Source organism: Vicugna pacos, chromosome 21, assembly GCF_048564905.1.
Source record: "Vicugna pacos chromosome 21, VicPac4, whole genome shotgun sequence".
Lineage (NCBI taxonomy): Eukaryota > Metazoa > Chordata > Mammalia > Artiodactyla > Camelidae > Vicugna > Vicugna pacos.
The window spans coordinates 3,090,868-3,108,725 of NC_133007.1; the positions used below are offsets into that span (position 1 = coordinate 3,090,868).

General features: G+C 55.7%; 1 protein-coding gene across 1 annotated transcript in view; it reads right to left on the minus strand.

The window, feature by feature from the left end:
- LOC140687921 (phosphatidylinositol 3,4,5-trisphosphate-dependent Rac exchanger 1 protein-like) overlaps window positions 1-17,858 on the minus strand; it is a 105,521-nt gene that overhangs the window by 18,168 nt on the left and 69,495 nt on the right. Inside the window, exon 3 of the mRNA XM_072945857.1 lies at window positions 2,347-2,482. Coding sequence (XP_072801958.1) covers window position 2,347 — 1 coding nt within the window. The 5' untranslated portion in view covers window positions 2,348-2,482. The remainder of the gene's footprint in view (window positions 1-2,346; window positions 2,483-17,858) is intronic.

The window sequence follows — 17,858 nt, forward strand, 5'->3', positions numbered from 1 at the left end:
AGCCGCAGTCTCCTCACCGGCGGGGATGATGGCACCAACTCCCCGGGTGGCTGTGAGGACTCAGTGGTCACCCAAAGTGAGAGGGCTGGACCGCCTCCCTGGAGACAACGTCGGGCCCCTCAGCTCGGGTCAGACGCAGAAGGAGGCGCTGCTGGCCCCACCCCCACCCTGCCTCGCATCCTAACCTGCATTTTGCAGCAGTCACAACCCTAGGATCTGGCCCTTTCCTATTTTAGTCTATTTCTGAGTTTGTGGCAGGGAACAAGGGGGCAGGGCCACGGCCTGCAGTCTCTCTCCAAGCGGCCCCGACAGGGCTGATGTGGCCAGGCGTCACCCCTGCAGAACGTCCTCAGCCTACAGCCCTCCTGCAACAGCAGCCAGGGGGACCCCTAATTACTGTCCCCCACAAATGAGAGCTCCTGCCCAGCTGATTGGAGGGAGACAGAGCTGTGAGAGGGCCCACCTCAAGGCACCAGTCACATCGTGTTGTAATTACTTCTTTAATTTCATATCTTCTCTAAAAGATTAGAGAATTCTGTGCGGGTAGGCACCAGGCACCTTCTCACAGTGAATTCTCACAGCCTACAGCAGTGTCTTGCATGCAGCAAGGGCTAATTATGTAGTAGTTGTTAAAACAAATAAGTGAATGAACAGTCGAATATACCACATTTATGCTTCATCTGCCTTGCAGGCCAGCTCTTCCCCAAGCCCACCATTCACAGCGCCCACACAGAAGCTGTGTCAGTGCAGTGCTGGATTTACCATCAGGGGCCAAAAGGAACTATTTAGAAAACCAACTGCTGTTCACTGGAGATCCAAGAATCATTTTCTCTTTAACTTCAAAAGAAGTCTGCTCCTTCTGGGAGTCCTATCTTCTCTTCAGAATTCCTCAACTAAAGCTCCTCACACACAGAACTGGAAGACGGTTAGTAAGACACAAGAATGACTGCTTGGGAAACTAACCTTCTGTCTAAAGCAACAGTTTTCCTCATGTCACAGAGCAGAGAAAATGACAGGATTTGTCTGGCCCATCAGAGTGAAGTAAGATTGATTACAAGGGACTCTGAGTGCCCTAAAAGCCACCCCCAAGGGCTGAGGGGCTCAGTCCCCAAACACACCTGTACCCCGGGTGCAGCTTGTCAACAGGCACAGGGGGGAGCCCCTGGGCTCCAGAGAGAACGAGCTGGGGTCATAAAGGTGGTGAAGAGCATCCCCATTTTTACTGGAAGAGGCTTCAGTTGCAGGAGGAGGGATTACATCTAAGTAAAGGGAATTTTCCCCAAATTAACAGCTTTGTGACACAGGCCTGACCAGAGGCTGGGCGCTCAGCTCACTAAATTCTGATGCTGGCATGCGAAACTTGAAGTGTTTATCCCAGTTAACTGAGGCCATCACAGGGACGATCAAGTGTGAACATGCATCAGAGTCACCAGGAAGGCTTGTTAAAAACAGACTGCCAGCCCTACCCCTGTCCCCAGAGCTCCTGATTCAGATGTTCTGAGGTGAAGACTGAAACTGCACTTCCATCCCCTTCTCAGCGGATGCTGCCCTGCTGGACCAGGGATCAAGTTGAGAAACACTATCCTAGAGAAACGCATCTCTATTCAATGTAATTTAAGAGACAATCAAAATTTTAGCAGCTGTTCTCTTCCCTAAGACAGCCTGCAGCCGTCACAGAGCCGCAGCTGCGCGAAGAAGGGCTCACTGTTGTTCTATGTTCTTTACCTGAGTCTCATCCTCCCAGCCAGGCACTATTACCACGAGGAATCAGCACAGCTCTCAAAACACTCAATTTCTGTAGCTTACTTACCTGACACAGTCTGGCTAGCAATCTTAAAGAGACCAGCTCTCTTAGTGCTCACAATTACAGTGGGTAAGCTTTTAAGAAATCCTACTCCGTGAAAGGACCCTCAAGAACGAGGTATAAGCCACAAGTAAGTGGTAATCAAAGCTTCTTTCTCACAGTGATTAGTGGAGGCACTGAGGACTCTAGTCTGCAGAAACGGGCAGCCCTAGTGCAGGGGGACTATCTATCAGGCACTCTCCAAAAGTGAGCGTCCCACAACTCCGGAGCCTGGAGCCTTTCTGGCTCATGACCGTGACAGCTAGGAGTGGTGACCAGATCCACGACACTGGTGGGGAAGCAGGACACAACAGGTGCCGACTGCTGCTACGTAACAGAGGGCCGCACGCATTCGCTGTGATGTCCTGTTAACGCAAGACAGGTCCCCGGCTGCCCGGGAATTCAGTCTGACACAGGCTCAACCTGACAACCAGCCACACCACTTTCTTGCTGCCACTGTCTAGCTTAGTACTGGGGTCTGGCGTGAGTCATTTCCCTCTTACTTACGCCTGGTGAGGTCTAGCGCTCAGGGTCTTTCTGGTCTCTCCCCGCTTTCCAGCTGAGAGCTCCAGCAGTTCACACCCGCCGTCTTTGAGAGCGCCACGAGTCACCGTCAGGACGACAGAGGGGTTCAAGCACCTGGGCAAACAAAAAGCATTTTTTATTAGATGTCAGCATCCATGCCACACCACCGTCATGGTGAAAACAACTACCCTTCCTATGCCACACCACCGTCATGGTGAAAACAACTACCCTTCCTATACCAACTCCTTCGCACTCGGCCACGAGGACCACACGTGCGCGGCTTCTTCCCCACTGACGGGCCTAGTGCAGGGCACGCGCGCTCAGGCAGGCCAGCAGTATGCTGTGCACCTCACACGCACGTCCCTCTCTCTAGAACACGACGAGAAGAAAGCCTCATCTACGTGCACTGACTTGCAGGTCCCCGACACCACGGACCAGCAAAGCTGGGGCTTTGGGGACAGGCCGCTTGAACTGGGCCCGGTGCAGTCAGGGGCGGCGGCCACGGAGGCAAGGGAAGGGGGGCTGCCCTGAGGGAGCCGGCGGATTTGCCCCAGGCTCCCCTGTCCCCCCTACGCCTGGCCTGGGGGTGGCCTTTGCTGCCCGAGGTGGTGGGGCACACATTTCCCACTCAGTTGGCTTACCACAGGCTGGCAGCGTGGGTTCAGCTGGTGGTAGTCAGGTGGCTCCTGCACCCCGCCCTCACCTCTACCGAGATGTGCCCACGTCCCAGGAGCAGGCTGACTGGGACACCTGTGTCCTGAGACCTGGGGAAGTAAAGACTGCCCCCAGGCCAGGCTTTGAGGGAGACTGGAGCAAACAGACTGGCACCTTCAAGGCAGGCCCCCTCCCCCAGCTGCCACCCCTGCTCCCCCCACTCCTGTGCACCCCCCTCCCCAGCTCTCTGACACATAGAACCCACCTCCTGGGAGCTGGCTGACCTGGGGACGTGCCTACAGGGGACCTGCCTACAGGGAACATGGGGCAGGAGAGGCCGCCCCTAGTCCAGGCCGCAGGGGAGATGGGAGGAAACCCACAGGCTGGCTGGCACAGGGCAGCCTCCCTTGTCCCACCCTCGCAGCTGCCACCACTGCAGTCTTCCCCACTCGACCAAACCGCACAGGCCTCCAGGAAGCTGGCTGACCTAAACGTGTGAGTTCTGCAACCCTGGGGCAGCAGAGACTGCCTCCAGGCCAGGCCACTGGGGAGACAGGAGTAAATCCAAGGGCTTGCACAGAGCAGCCCCCATCCTGCCACTGCCGCCCCCGCCCCTGACTGCACCATGCCAGCGTCCTGGGAGCAGACTGACCTAAGGACATGGGTCCAGTGAACCCGGGGCAGCTAGGCCGCCCCAAGGCCATGCCCTGGGGCAGATGGGAGCAAATGACTGGCTCACAAGGGGCAGCCCCCATCCTCCCAACACCTGTAGTGCTGCTGCCATCCTCCCAGCCCCCTGACCACACTGAGCCCGTGGTCTTCCCAAAGTGGGTATATACAGTGAACATATCTCAACATAATAAAAGCTACTTATGACAAACCCACAGCCAGCACAGTATTGTACACTGAAAAGCTAAAAGCTTTTCCACTAAAATCTGGAACAAGACAAGGATGCCCACTCTCACCACTTCTAGTCAATATAGTATTGGAAGTCCTAGCCATAGTAATTAAACAACAATTAAGAGATTCAAATTGGAAAAGAAATAAAATTGCCAGTATATGCGGATGACATACTATTTATAGAAAATCCTAAAGGCTCCACACACAAACTGCTAGAGCTAATAGAATTCAGCAAGGCAGCAGAATACAACATCAACATACAGAAATCAGTGGCATTTCTTTTCACAAAAGTAATAATATGTTTTAAAACTGCATCCAAAAATATAAAATACTTACAAATAAATCTGACCCAGGAAGTGAAAGACATAAGCAGAGACCTACAAAACACTAAGGACTTTAAACAGGACTTAAAGAAATGGAAAGATACTCCATGTTCTTGCATTGGAAGAATTAATATTGCTAAAATGGCCATACTATCCAAAGCAATCTAAAGATTTAATGTGACTCCTATCAAATTACTCAGGACATTTTTCACAGAATTAGAACAGATAATACTAAAATGTATATGGAATCACAAAAGACCTAGAATTACCAAAGCATTACTGAAAAAAAAGAATGAAACTAGAGCAATAACCCTTTGAGACTTCAGACAATACAGAACTACAATCAAAATAGCATGTACTGATACAAAAACAGACATATACATCAATGGAACAGAACAGAGAGCCCAGAAGCAAACCCACAAACTTTTCATCAATTAATCTTTGACAAAGGAGGCAAAAATATACAATGGAATAAAAACAGTCTCTTCAGCAAATGGTGTAGGGAAAACTGGACAGCTGCATGTAAACCAATGAAATTACAATACTCTCACACCATACACAAAAATAAATTCAAAATGGCTTAAAGACTTAAACATGCAGACAAGACACTATAAACCTTTTAGAAGAAAACATAGGTAAAACATTACTTGACATACATCTCAGCAATGTTCTCCTAGGGCAGTCTACCCCAGCAATAAAAGCAAAAAGAAACAAACAAATGGGACCTAACTGAACTTACAAGCTTTTGCACAGCAAAGGAAACCAAAAGCAAAACAAAACGGCAACCTACAGAATGGGAGAAAATATTTGTTAATGACTCGACTCACAAAGGCTTAATTTCCAGAATATATAAACAGCTCACAAAACTTAGTAACAAAAAACAAACCACCCAATCCAAAAGTGGGCAGGAGACCTAAGCAAGCATTTCTCCAATAAAGACTGCAAATGGCCACTAGGCACATGTAAAATTGCTCAATATCACTAAATATCACAGAAACGCAAATCAAAAAACTACAATGAGGTATGACCTCAAACCTGTCAGAATGGCCATCACTCAGAACTTCTTGAAGTTAAATGCTGGAGAGTGTGGAGAAAAGGGAACCCTCTTACACTGCTGGTGGGAATGTAGTTTGGTGTAGCCGTTATGGAAAACAGTATGGAAATTCCTCGGAAAACTAAAAACAGACTTACCCTATGATCCAGTAATCCCACTTCTGGGTATTTATCTGGAGGGAACTCCAATGCGAAAAGATACCTGCACCTCAGTATTCAAAGCACCACTCTATATAATAGCCAAGACATGGAAGCAACCTAAATGAAGCAACAGATGACTGGATAAAGAAGTTGTGGTATTGTTATACAGTGGAATACTACTCTGCCATAAAAGGATCAAATAACACCATTTGCAGCAACATGGATAGACCTAAAGGTCATCATTCTAAGTGAAATGAGCCAGAAAGAGAAAAATACCATATTATATCACTCACATATGCAATCTAAAAAAAAAAGTCACTATGAACTCATCTACAAAACAGAAACAGACTTGCAGACTTAGTGAACAATCTCATGGTTACCAGGGAAAGGGGGTGGGAAGGGATAAATTTGGGAGCTGACGATTTACAAATATTACACTATATATAAAAACAGATTTTTAAAAAAGTTTCTTCCGTGTAGCACAAAAACCTATGTTCAATAGCTGGTAACAACCTATAATGGAGAAACCACTACAGCCACCAACTGAGGAAGCAAAAGAGGAAAGGAAAATTAGTTATCCTGGGCTACAGCCCAGTCCTGGGAAGTCCTTGCCTGTATCTGACGCTGCCCTTGACTGCACTGTGTCCTCCTCCCAGGAGCAGGTTGAGATGAAGACATGCGTCCTTCCAACCTGGGGCAACAGAGGCCGCCCCCAGGACAGGCCAGGGGGAGGTGGGAGCAAGTCCACCTGCTCCGGGGGGACAGCAACCCTCTCCGCTGCCGCCCCCAAACCGCACGGCACCTGCCTCCCTCCCAATAGCCAACTGACCTGGAAACAAAGGTCCCGCAAAGCTGGGGTAGCGGCATGGAGAGGGGCACTGCCCCTGGTGAACTGGTCCACCTGTCCCCATCTCCCCCACGGCCTGTCCTGGGGGCAGCCTCTGCTACCCCAGGTTCGCGGGTCACAGGTTACAGGCCAGCCTGCTCCTGCAAGGCGAGCGCTGTGCTGTCAGGGGGCGGCGACAGCGGCGTCGATGGCGGGATCGGCGCTGCCCCGTGCGACCGCGGGGATTTGCTCCCATTTCCCACTGCTGCTCCCGCTGCCCCCACACACTGACCGCACGGCGCCCGCCCCTCAGGAGCAGACTGATCAGTAACCTGAGTCCCACGAACCTGGGGCATTAGAGGCCGCCCCTAGGCCAGGCCGCCGGGAGATGGGAGCAAATCAACAGGCTGGCAGGGGCAGACCCCTTTCCCGGCAGTGGAGGCACAGGCCGCCGCCCCCCCCAACCCCCCCGCAACCTGACAGCACCGCACCCGCCTCCCAGGAGAAGGCTGCCTGCCACACGTGCACCCCGCGAACATGGGGAAACACAGACCGCCCGAACCCAGGCCGCGGGGGACTAGGGTACACATCCAGGGGCTCGCATGGGGCAGCCCCCATGCCCCCGCGGCCGCAGCCGCCTCGGCCCGAAGACTGCACGCACCCGCCCCCTGGGAGCAGGCCACGGTCTGAGGGCAGGTCGCAGGTGCTCCAGGGCTGTCAGGCACCCTCCCACCTCCCGAAGCTGCACCCGCTTTCCCAAACACGGAGGGGTTCAGGGACTACCAAAGGGTGGGGGGCAACACGAACCAGTGACTGGCCCTGGACCCACCTGAAGATCCTAAGGAGCCGCGCAGCCAGGGCCGCACCCACGCACCCCTCTCTGTGCGCCTCCCGAAAGCATGGCAGGCCTCACCGGTGGCTCCCCGGCCCCCAGGCCGTGTTTCTCCTCGGGGAGCTGGTCCAGGAGAATCCAGCTCTCGCCCGGCTTCCACTCGCACTGGGCGGGTTGCGGCGTTCGCGCGTCTGCGCATCCGCGCGTGCGCGCCCCTCCCCCTCCGCCTGGCAGCGCAGACCACCGGCCTTGGGCTCAAAGTGTAAGGGATGAAGATGGGCCGGGCCGTGGGGCGGGCGCAACCTCTTGCCCTCCCCGCCCCGTCCCGTCCCGTCTTCATCCCCATAGCCCTCACCCCACCACCGACCAATCACCACCAGCCTGTGCCAGGCCACACAGCCCAGCCCCACTCTCAGTCTTTGTCTACTGCCCTCTCAAGCTGCCCGCCAGGCCCAGTCTCTGCAGGGACCCCCAAGACAGGCCTCCTCACACCAAAGTCCCCGCCCCAACACTCCACCCTTCTAGGTACATGGCCCCAACGCTCCAAGCTCACACAACATCCCAAGATGGTCCCCCTCACCTCTTAGATGGGTCAGTTCTACTACCGAGCGGCTCCTCACCCCTCAGCCTGTCCCCCTCACTGTGGCATCCCCTCTTACTGAGAGTGCACTCCTACCCTGAGCTCACCTCCTCACCCCACAGGTGGGGCGAGGAAGTAGGGCTCCGATCACCATGGCGATTGCCACCAGCAGGGATCTGCAGGCTGGGCTGAAGGCGGTTCTAATTCCGGCCCCGGCGCCCTAACCCCCGCACCCTGTACCTCATCTAAGCAGGTGGGTCAGGGTGCTCTCGGGCTCTCTGCCACTGGCCTGGGCCTTGGGTTGTTGATGGCCCTGTTGGTGATACACTGGGCTTCCGGACCTGCCGGGTAGGGGCAAGGGTGCAGCTGAGCCCTGGGATGGACAGCAGGCTGTTGGCTGTGTGCATGGGGCTCTGTGAGTAGCCTGGGCCCAGGCCGGGTGAGTGCAGGGATCCTGTTCATTTGTGCCAGGGGGAAAAGGGAAGAGGGATGGTAACTCTAAAAGTTCCACGTTGGGAGCCCAAGGCTGGAGAGCAAAGCAGGCAGCCCAGGTTGGCCAAGACACCTAGGAACCCGCCACAAAGCTGGTCCCTTGTATCTGGGGAGACTGACCTTCGATGGGCCAATGAGATATCCCCTGCCAGCCTCCCCACACCACCCCTACACTTTACAGGTAATTCAAGGGACTTTGACAGGTAATTTTAATCAATGATGATTGTTACTTACTCTGCAGGAGATCAGGTCCACGGTCTTGGTGAATGAGGCAGGGCTCCTGCCTGATCCGCAGCCTTTGGGAGAGGAGGACCTGCCTAGAAACATCCCCTTACCCCTCACCAAAAGGCTCTGTGATAGAAAAAAAGCTATCTGACTCCGTATTAGATCTATTCCTTTCCTTTCACTCTGTATCCTATTCTGTAGGCTGTCTTCCTGGCTCTGCACCTGTTGTAAAACAATGTTGCCTTTAGTCCCTCTGGGAAACAGGAGAGCCTGTTGTGAAGGCTCTGACCTTTAAGGATATTAACACTTTTGCACTCCTATAAAGTTAACAACTTGCAGAGTAGAAAATCACCTCTGTTTTGTTGGAGGTTTTACAGGGACCTTTTTGTCTGACCCATGTGGACAGCTGTAAGAACAAAGCATTCAAAGAACAAAGAAATCCTACACCAGGAAGTCTGCAACAACCAACCATACCCTCTCCCCTTTTTAGTACAAAAGGAGCTTAAAGTTTGATTTGGGAAAGATGGTTCCCCAGGACATTAGTCTGCCATTGTCTTGATCTGCAGCTGTCCACGTGGGTCAGATCAGGGTGCCCCTGTGAAACCTCTAACAAAACCAACATCATTTTCTCTTCTGCAACTTCTCTCTATAGGAGTGCAAAAGTGTTAATATCCTTAAAGGTCAGAGCCTTCACAATAGGCTCTCCTGTTTCCCAGAGGCACTAAAGGCAACATTGTTTTACAACAGGTGCAGAGCGAGCAAGACTAAGCCTAGAAAATGGGGCACAGGGTTAGAGCCAGAACAACAGATCAAATATGGAGTCACATAAGTTCTTTTCTATTACACTATCACCTTTCGGACTTTTAAGTTTATACTAATATACTTTACACTTTTCCCACTTTAAGTTCTACAATCGAGGAGCATTAAGTGCACTCACAACACCGTGAGACCAACACCACTGGTTTCAGCCTACTTTCTTCCTCGAACAAAAAGCTTGTATCCAAAGCACATCACACATCCTCGCTCTCCCGTAACAAACCCTAATCCTGTTTCTCCCTCGGGTTTTTACCTATACTGGGGGTGCCCAATAAATGAAATCATATACAAGATGGCTTCATTTGCCTGCCCACATGGTTCAAGCAGCGGCTGGTGATGTTTTGTTTTGTTTTCACTTGAAATAGCATTTTCATTATTTGAAAGGGAAATCCAGGTGGGCTAAAGATGTGATGCACAAAATAAAGCCCTTTCAGTAACTCTGTGCATAACCTCGGGGGAGGCACTGCCCTTCCCCCTGTGACACCACAGGCAGAGACAGAAGGGAGATGCTTAGCTCTTCCCTGGGGCAAAAGCAAAACCAAGCAAATCAAGAAACCAGCAGAAGCCCAAAAATATAGCCGGAAAGACCAACCACGACCCGGAAGAAGCGTTCCTCAGAACCCAAGGTTGGAGAAAGGCTACATATCCCCGGGGTCCAAAAACCTCTCGAAACCCAGTGCTCTGAACAAACAGAACACACACGGGCGGTTCCAACGAGAGGCAGGGCAGGTGGCCAGTGTGTGTTAAGACGTGCTTGACCTCTCGGGGGAGGACACGGGCGGACGGACACACTGTGGAGGGACAGCACTGGTCACCATGACACTGGCAGGTCTTTAGCCTGGTGACAGCCAGCCCTGGTGACAACGTGAGGAGGCAGAGGCCCCAGCAGATCCCCCGGAGGGACGAGAGAACAGAAACTCCTCTCCAGGGAAACTGTGCAGGACGCATCAAAGGGACACAGGCGCAGCAGCCTTTCCCCGGCAGTGCCGATCCTTAGAGCTGACCCCACCAAAGTGCTCGCACAACTTGCAAAGAAGTTTTTTTTTTTTTTCAGTAACATGAAAAGAATCAGTATGTCATCAAGGCACTTTCACAAGTGACCTGCCCTGGGCCCTAACAATATAAACACGCAAATACACATACACGCACGTAAATGTATAAGCACAGACATCCAGGAAAAGAGAGAGACTGAAACACAGTGAGGCAGAGGGAGAGAGAGAAACAGAGAGAGGGAGAGAGACAAGACAGGCGCAGAGAGACAGACAGAGGGAGAAGGAACGCTGGAGCTGGGAACGAGCAGAAGTCACGCCCATTTTCACACGTCACTCTGCACGTCAGAACCCGGTCCCGATGTCCATCCACCCTGCAGGGGAGGGTGCGTGTGTGTGTGGGGGGTCACACACGGACACGTGACCAGAAGGCATAAAAGCAGAGAGCACTGTGGGGCAGCCCACCCTAGAGGCCGAGATGAGACACTGGGCCTGAATCTAAACATGACAGAATGACCCAGGAGGTGGTATGCCAGCGAGAACGAAGTCACAGTTATATGCAATTTCTCACCCCCCCGCCCCCCACGCCCCGACAGGGAGCTTGGAAGCAGGCGGCAAGGGGAGTGACTTTCTCCGGACCCCAGAGCAGACCCCAGCCTGCGTGGGGTGTGCTCTGCGCTCCGCAAGCCCTCTGTGGGGCCCTCCCTTTGCTGAGTCTGTGCACGAGCTCCCCGTGATGCCAGCCCGCGGGGCTGACAGGTGCAGTAGGTGTTTGTGGCTCTGGAGACACGATGGCTTCCCCAGGAAGGAGGGGCCAGGATGATCCCCACCGTGCCGACAGGGGACCGGGGAGACCCTGAGGGGCAGGCGGCTCGTCCAGGGTGACAGCACTGCTGACGAGGGGGGGCGGGGTCCGAACCCAGCCGCGTCCTCAGAGCTGGCGCCCTGGCTGCATCCAGGCCTCAGCAGGGTCCTGGGGAGGGGGGCTGAGTTGGTGTCACTGTGTGTGGACATGGCACGGGCTGGGAGGTGAGCAGTCAGCAGCCCAGAGAGGCCCTTGGGGAGCTTTGTGTAAGGAGGAAGCTTGGGGAAGGGGACCCCAGGAAGTGACCTCTCTTCCCTGGCAGCAGAACCCAACAGAACTTAGAACCGAGGTCACCGGGCACCCCCTCTGTCGAGAAGCCCCTACTCAGCTCACTCGGTTGGTGAACTCAGCTCAACTCAGTCACACATGTTCTGCTGCGTCCCAACACCCCGAGGCCGCGGCCCCCGGAAGGCCCGCAGCGAGGGGCTGGGCCAGCGGTGCTGGCGCTGGGTCAGCTCTCACCCCAGGCGCCTCTGGCCTTTTGGCCACAGGGACCCAAAGGTAACCCAGGGAGGCCCGGGGCAGGCCCGCCCAGGCCGGGCCACCACTCAGACCCCACCCGGGTATAGCCCCACATCCCCTTCTCCTTGCTGGTGGGGGTGGCCTGCCTCAAGCACGAGCAGGTCAGAGGCCTGGGGGGGCCGGTCGCGTCCGCACCCCGGGTCCCAGCTGGCGGGCTGGGCTGTGGTAAGCCGGGCAGGGCCCTGCCACCCGAGTCGAAGCCCATGCCCTCTGGCTGTGTCTCTTCCCTCCCGGGTGGCCGTCTGAGCTGACCAAGGTCCCAGTCTGATCTGGCAGCAGAGGGTCGAGTGGGCAGAAGCAGGCGTGGTCCTGGCCGGGCAGGGCTCTGAGACCTCCGGGCCGGGCCGGCTGCCGGTCACTGTCATTGCAGAGCTGGACACTGCAGGAGCCGCTGGATGAGGACACCCGCGCCGCCTCCCCGACTGAGGGGCCGGTGCACGCTTCTCAGGGCCAGCACCAGCTCCGGGTGAGTCTGCACACGGAGGGGTCCCCGCCACCACGACGGCCTCCTCCTCAGAAACCACCCAGGCGTTACGCCAGGGTCCCACCTGCGGGTGACAGGCAGCTCAGCAGATCCGGCTCTGCCCTGGAGCACCTCCCTGGGAGTCAGGTGGAGAACCAGGAGCCCACCGAGGCAGAGCGTGAAGGTGAGAAGGGCGGGGCTGGTGCATGTGCATAGGTGACGGAGGGCCCAGGGCTGGGCCACACAGGGAGGCGTCCCCAGAGGCTGCTGCTGGCACCAGAGCAAAGATTGGCCTCAGACCACCTGTCTAGAAGAGTTCAGTCACAAAACACATCCTGTGGGCACTTGCTGGGTGGGAGCTGTCTGGAAAGCTCTGGGAAGATGTCTGTCCTTGAAGAGGCCCACGGAAAGGGAGGCACGTGGGTCAAGTTTTCCTCTCTCACAGCATGAGCGAGCACCTCCTCAAGACTGAAAGCTCTCTCCACTTCCAACAGTCACAGATCCAGAGCAGGCGGGGGCAGGGGAAGATGCCACAGACCAAAACCAGGACCATCAGGATCCAGCAGGAGACCCCGAGCTCCCTCCTGTTGCTCCTGCTGCTCCTGACAATCCCGCAGCTCCTGCTACTCCTGAAGGTCCCGCAGCTCCTGCTGCTTCCGAAGGTCCTGAAGATGCTGCACCTGCAGCCGGACCGCTGGGCCACGGACACCCAGTTCAGGCGTCACCAGCCCCTGGGGCTGAGCCCCCTCTGCGCCCACCTGCACCTTCTTCTTCAAAATCCCACCATGAATCCCCTCCCGCACCCGACCTTGACTTCCATTCCCCTGAAGTGGTTTGTGTTTGGTTTTTCTTCACTTCCCTCTGTTTCTTTCATGTCGGTTATGGCATCCTTTATTTTGCCTTTTTAAGTTTCTTTTAATAAAATATAGACTTTGTCCCTCTGAAATTGTGCAATTCAGGAGCACTAGGTGCCTTCACGATGCCGTGCGACCATCGCTACCATGCAGGCTCACACTATTTCTTTCTTCAAAGTAAAACCCTGGATCCAGAGCACGCACTCCCCCCCAGCCCCTGACAGCCCCGAGTCCTCTTCCCCTCTGGGTGTCTTTACCTCTCCTGGGTGTTCCCTGACACGGGCACAATTACAGCTGATTCAGAGGATTGGGCAGGAGCCCACTTGGGCTCATCTGTGAAGTGGTATCAGATTCCCTGGCACAGGCCAGACCTCAGAGATGACAGGGATCGGTGTTATGAAAAGTCAGTCGTGAAGAGGAAAAGAGCTCTCCAAGGCACCGTGTCCCAGCTATGGCGTGGGAGTGCATGGTCTCCCTTCAGTGAGTGGGAGGGGGGTGACAACAGTAGCCAGGAAGGCCTGTCTTTGACTCCCAGATACCTGCCTCTGCTCCTCCTGACGCTCAGTCATGCTGTGTTGGGGGATGTGCGGTCCATGATGCCAGGTGGGGTCAGGCTGGTGGGGAATGGGCTGTTCACTGAGACTGACCTTGACGGCTTACAGCCCAGTGCTTCGATCCCTGGCCCGACTCAAGCCCACTATGACGCTGGAGGAGGGACTGCAGCGGGCCGAGCAGGAATGGGAGCGCATGACCAACTTCGACCGAATGATGTATTACGAGATGGCGGCAAAGTGAGTCCGCGTCCTGGACCCAAGGGCTGCGGTGGGTGAGGGCGACACCCCAGGGCAGGATCTGGCTGTGGTCAGAGAGGAGGAGGGAGGAGGCAGCTCTCCCAGCACAGGGTCCCCGCAGCCCAGAGGCTGGACTACATTCCAGAAGCCTCTCCCACACCTTGACAGCTTGGGTCTATTAGTCCTCTGCCCAGGGCTCCGCCCTTCCCTGATGTGGCCTTCTTTTGTCTTGATGAAGGGCTCACTCGGGGTGGAGTGGGGAAACTGTGAGCCCAGTGCGGTCAAACTCCAGCCCTCACGGCTGTGCAGGGAAACATGTTCCACCCACCAGCCTGCTGCCTCCTTACTGCTGGGGGCCTGGAGGCCACTCACATGGCATTTGGGACCCTCTCTCCTCCTGAAGTGTGGCCGGACTGGGTAACCTGGTGTCCCTCCCAGAGAGGCTGGGGAAGCCAGCGTGTCTCTTACCACAAGGGTCACTGGCTCTTCATGAAATTTCTTCGGGGTAAACCTTTCATTTGAAAAGCCAAAACAAACAAGCACTTCTCAGAGGAAAGGAAAGCCTCTCCACTAACCTTAGGGTCCACATCCTACAACCTCTCCTGGGCCCAGTTTCCAGGTTTATGTTCCAGGACTCTCAGCATCAGCCCAGGATCCTGGATCCGGGCAAGGACCCCCGTGGGGAACACCTGCCTGATCTGGCCTCTGGCTGTCAGCCCTTCCTGTGTTTCTGGACACGGGCAGGGGGCAAGTGGATGGTCCCCTGTGGGCCTTCCATGCAGGCCTGGTTCAATTCAGTGACCTGGGTCTATGCCGTTGAACGCCCTGCAGTGCTGGGGAGGCACAGGTGTCCCCAGATCTGGTATTTGCCCCAAGAACAGCTCCCCGCTGGGGACACCACCTCACAGGGCCTTGACCGCCCCCAGCACATCCTCTCCTGATCCCTCCATCTCTGCACCCTGGGTGGCCTCCAGAGCCCAGGACTTTTTCTCAGCATGGCCTGGGCCACCCTAATCCCTCAGGTTCAAGGAATTTGAGGCAGAGGAGGAGATACAACTTCAGCAACTGCAGTGCATGAAGTGGGTGCAGTGCCTGCCTCCTCCACCCCCACCGAAGCCGGAACCTCAGGGGCCCCCAGACCCAAAAGTGGGCCTGCAGCAAGGTACCCACGTGCCCACTGGAGCCGGACGCAAAGGTAACAGGGACCTAGGGATGGCCACTGTCCCCACGTCAGTCCTCTTCCCTCAAGGGGGGCACTGGTCTTTCCACCTCAACAGCCACCCAGAGGGGGTCTCGGCTGCACTTTGTCACTACGGGGTATTGACCTGGTCTGCTGTTCAACTCCTCTCCCACTTCCCTGTCTGAGGGCCCCACAGAAAGTCTTCCTCAGAAGAGGGCAGGATGGGGAGACCTTTGAAAAAGTTGGAGGTTGCACACTTCCTCACACACGTGGCTCTCTTAGCTGCTCCCACTTACCTCTCCCTCCTCACCCCCATCACAGTGGGGGAAGACACAGGTGGTCCTGACCCCACCCACACCCACGTCCACGTCCCCCAAACACGGCGCTACCCGACAAGCGCACTCCATGCTCAGGCGCTGGACGCGGGAGCCCCTCACCCTCCTTTTCTCCTCCCGCTCTGCCTTAGCCTCTGTGCCCAGGAAAGCCGGCCCCAGGGCCAAACCCGCCCACCCACAGCCACACAGATCCCAGCGGCCCCGGGAGACCAAGGCACCCAAGGAGATTCCCCTGGAGGCTGTCAAGGAGTATGAGGACATCTTGGAGGAGCTGCTGGGGCCTGTCCACTCGGCCACTGGGGAGACAGATGCAGAATGCCCAGAGGACGGGACCTACCCGGACTCGAGTCTCCTGAGCTACATGGACCAGCTGTGTTCCCAGGGAGACTTTGTCACCAAGGTGAGCTGGGCCTGCAGCCTCGGGGCTGCAAGATTCCACGGACTGGCACTCTCAGCACCCAGGAATGGGGTTCAGCCCAGGCCTTTGGGACTTAAGCTCGGCTACTTGTCCCTGAGCTTTGTGTGTGTGAGTGTGTCTCCGTGTGTAGCTGATTGCCACGGTGGTTTGAAACATGCCACCTTGTGGAGGAGAACAGAGTGGGTCTCTGCTGTTCACTTTCGCTGCAGGTATTTGTGCCTCACTGGTTACTCCTGGCCAAGGATGCTCACAGCCTTGTCCTTCCACCTTAGGTGGAAGCCGTCATTCACCCTCAGTTCCTGGCACATTTGCTTTCCCCAGAACCACAGCTGGATCCCTTAGCCCTAGCTGAGGAGTTAGAACAGGAGGAAGGACTCTCTCCTGAAGAGGTGAGCCAGAGGAGGGAGGGACACTCAGGGAGACTAGGGAGGGAGGGATCCCAGTTACAAGAAGGAAGGCAAAGGACACCGAGGGAACCAAGGTGAGGCAGGACCCAGGTGAGCCAAGGAAGGGATGGGACGCCAGAACAGGAGGCCCACAGCGCTCTACTCAACCCTCCCCTGCCTGGAAGGCCTGGCATTGTGGAGGGCCTGCTAGGGACTGGGGCAATGCAGGACCGTAGGAAGGAGAGGATGGGGGCCCAGAGAGAAAGGAAGGACACACAGCCGGGAACGAGGCCCAGGAGGACAGCAGGAGTGCCAGTGTGCGTTCTTCGATTGGAGTCCTGGAGGCATCCCCCCTACAGCCCCTCACCGCCATCATCGGCTGCCCGGCCCTCCTGCTGCCCTCACCCGTATATGCGGGGCCAGTCACTGACCACCGCCCTCCTATCAGCTGGTGTAGAAATGACTCCTGGCCCTGAAGGAGGAGTTGGGTGCGCGGGCGCCCAACACTCACCGTGCACCCCGATTGGACTCAAGTCCTCATAAGTCTGATGTTACACAAGATGCCCAGAGGCATGACGAAGGCCCCCAGCTGGGGGTCAGCAACGAAGATAGCCCACCAGAGATTGAGTCTGAGGAACTTTCAAGGTGCAACGAAACAGAGAGTGGCCTGAACACGTCAAAACACTGTCTTCTCTCTCCAGGACATGAGGGTTTCCCTCCATCCCGGGCTGGACAGCCCCTCTCTCCTCCCCAGGGTCAAAGGCACACTGCACCGAGTCTGGGACCCAGGGACACCTCAAATCTCAGAGAGGCCTCTCCTCTAAGGGAGGATGCAGGACCAAGGCCAGAGGATGGGTCCAGTGAGGCCAAGGTGGCGGCCCCCAGCCTGGATTTTATCTTGGCTACTCAGTACTGCCTGAAGCCCTGGGGAGGGAAGTCCCACAGCTCTGCCCCAGGGCCCTTAAGATTTCTCTGCCCTGCAGCTCAGGGGGCCCCCCAAGCCCCCTCTCCTCATAGAATCAGCCTTAGCCCAGCTCCTGCACCAGCTGCCAAGTCCAGGAAGCGGGATCTGTGTGCAGGCCAGGTGTCTGATGACAAGCTACCCCAGACCAAGCCTGACCTCGGGATCTCTGGGAGACCAGCCTTGACTCTGGGGCTGGTGCGACCCTCACAACCAAAAAAGAGGAAGTGTGACCCATTTGTCGCAGGGAATGTGAGGAGGAGGAGGAAGAAGAGGCACTGCAACAAGTAATAACCCTCCAGTGCCAGCCCCCCAGGGGGCCCTCATGGGAGCTTAGGGGCTCTTTCTCATCCAGTGCTGATCCTGGCTGATGTAGGGGGTGGGGGGGGTCCATCAGGGCCAGGGTGGGGTGGGGTGGTGGGAGTTGGAGGGTTGGGGAGGTGGGTGGGAGCAGCACCTTGCGGTGATATATGTAAAACGGGAATAAAAATAAGTTTTGTTTGGAAATGTTCTAAGACCAGTTTAGTCTTATTCGTCTGTGCTGCTGCACAGAGAGGGCTCCTGAGAGGGAGGAGGAAGAGGCCCCAAGAGCTATGGATCCACAGGTGGCCGGCTACGTCTTCCTCCACATTGACACATGGTCCTCAGATGCTCCTGGGAGCCCCCAGCTCCCACGTTCCCCAGGAACCCCCACATCATTCTTTTCACTCAAGTCTGCTTGGCCACAGGCCTGTGGGACAGCCCATCATCATCAGCATTCCTGAACAAACTAGGGATGGAGAGCTGTCTTTGTGCCTTTCAGACCTTTGGACTGACTAAGCAGTTCTCTAGAATGGAGCCTCGAGACAGCCCTGGTCTTTGGGGAGCTTCTCTCTGCTTCCCTG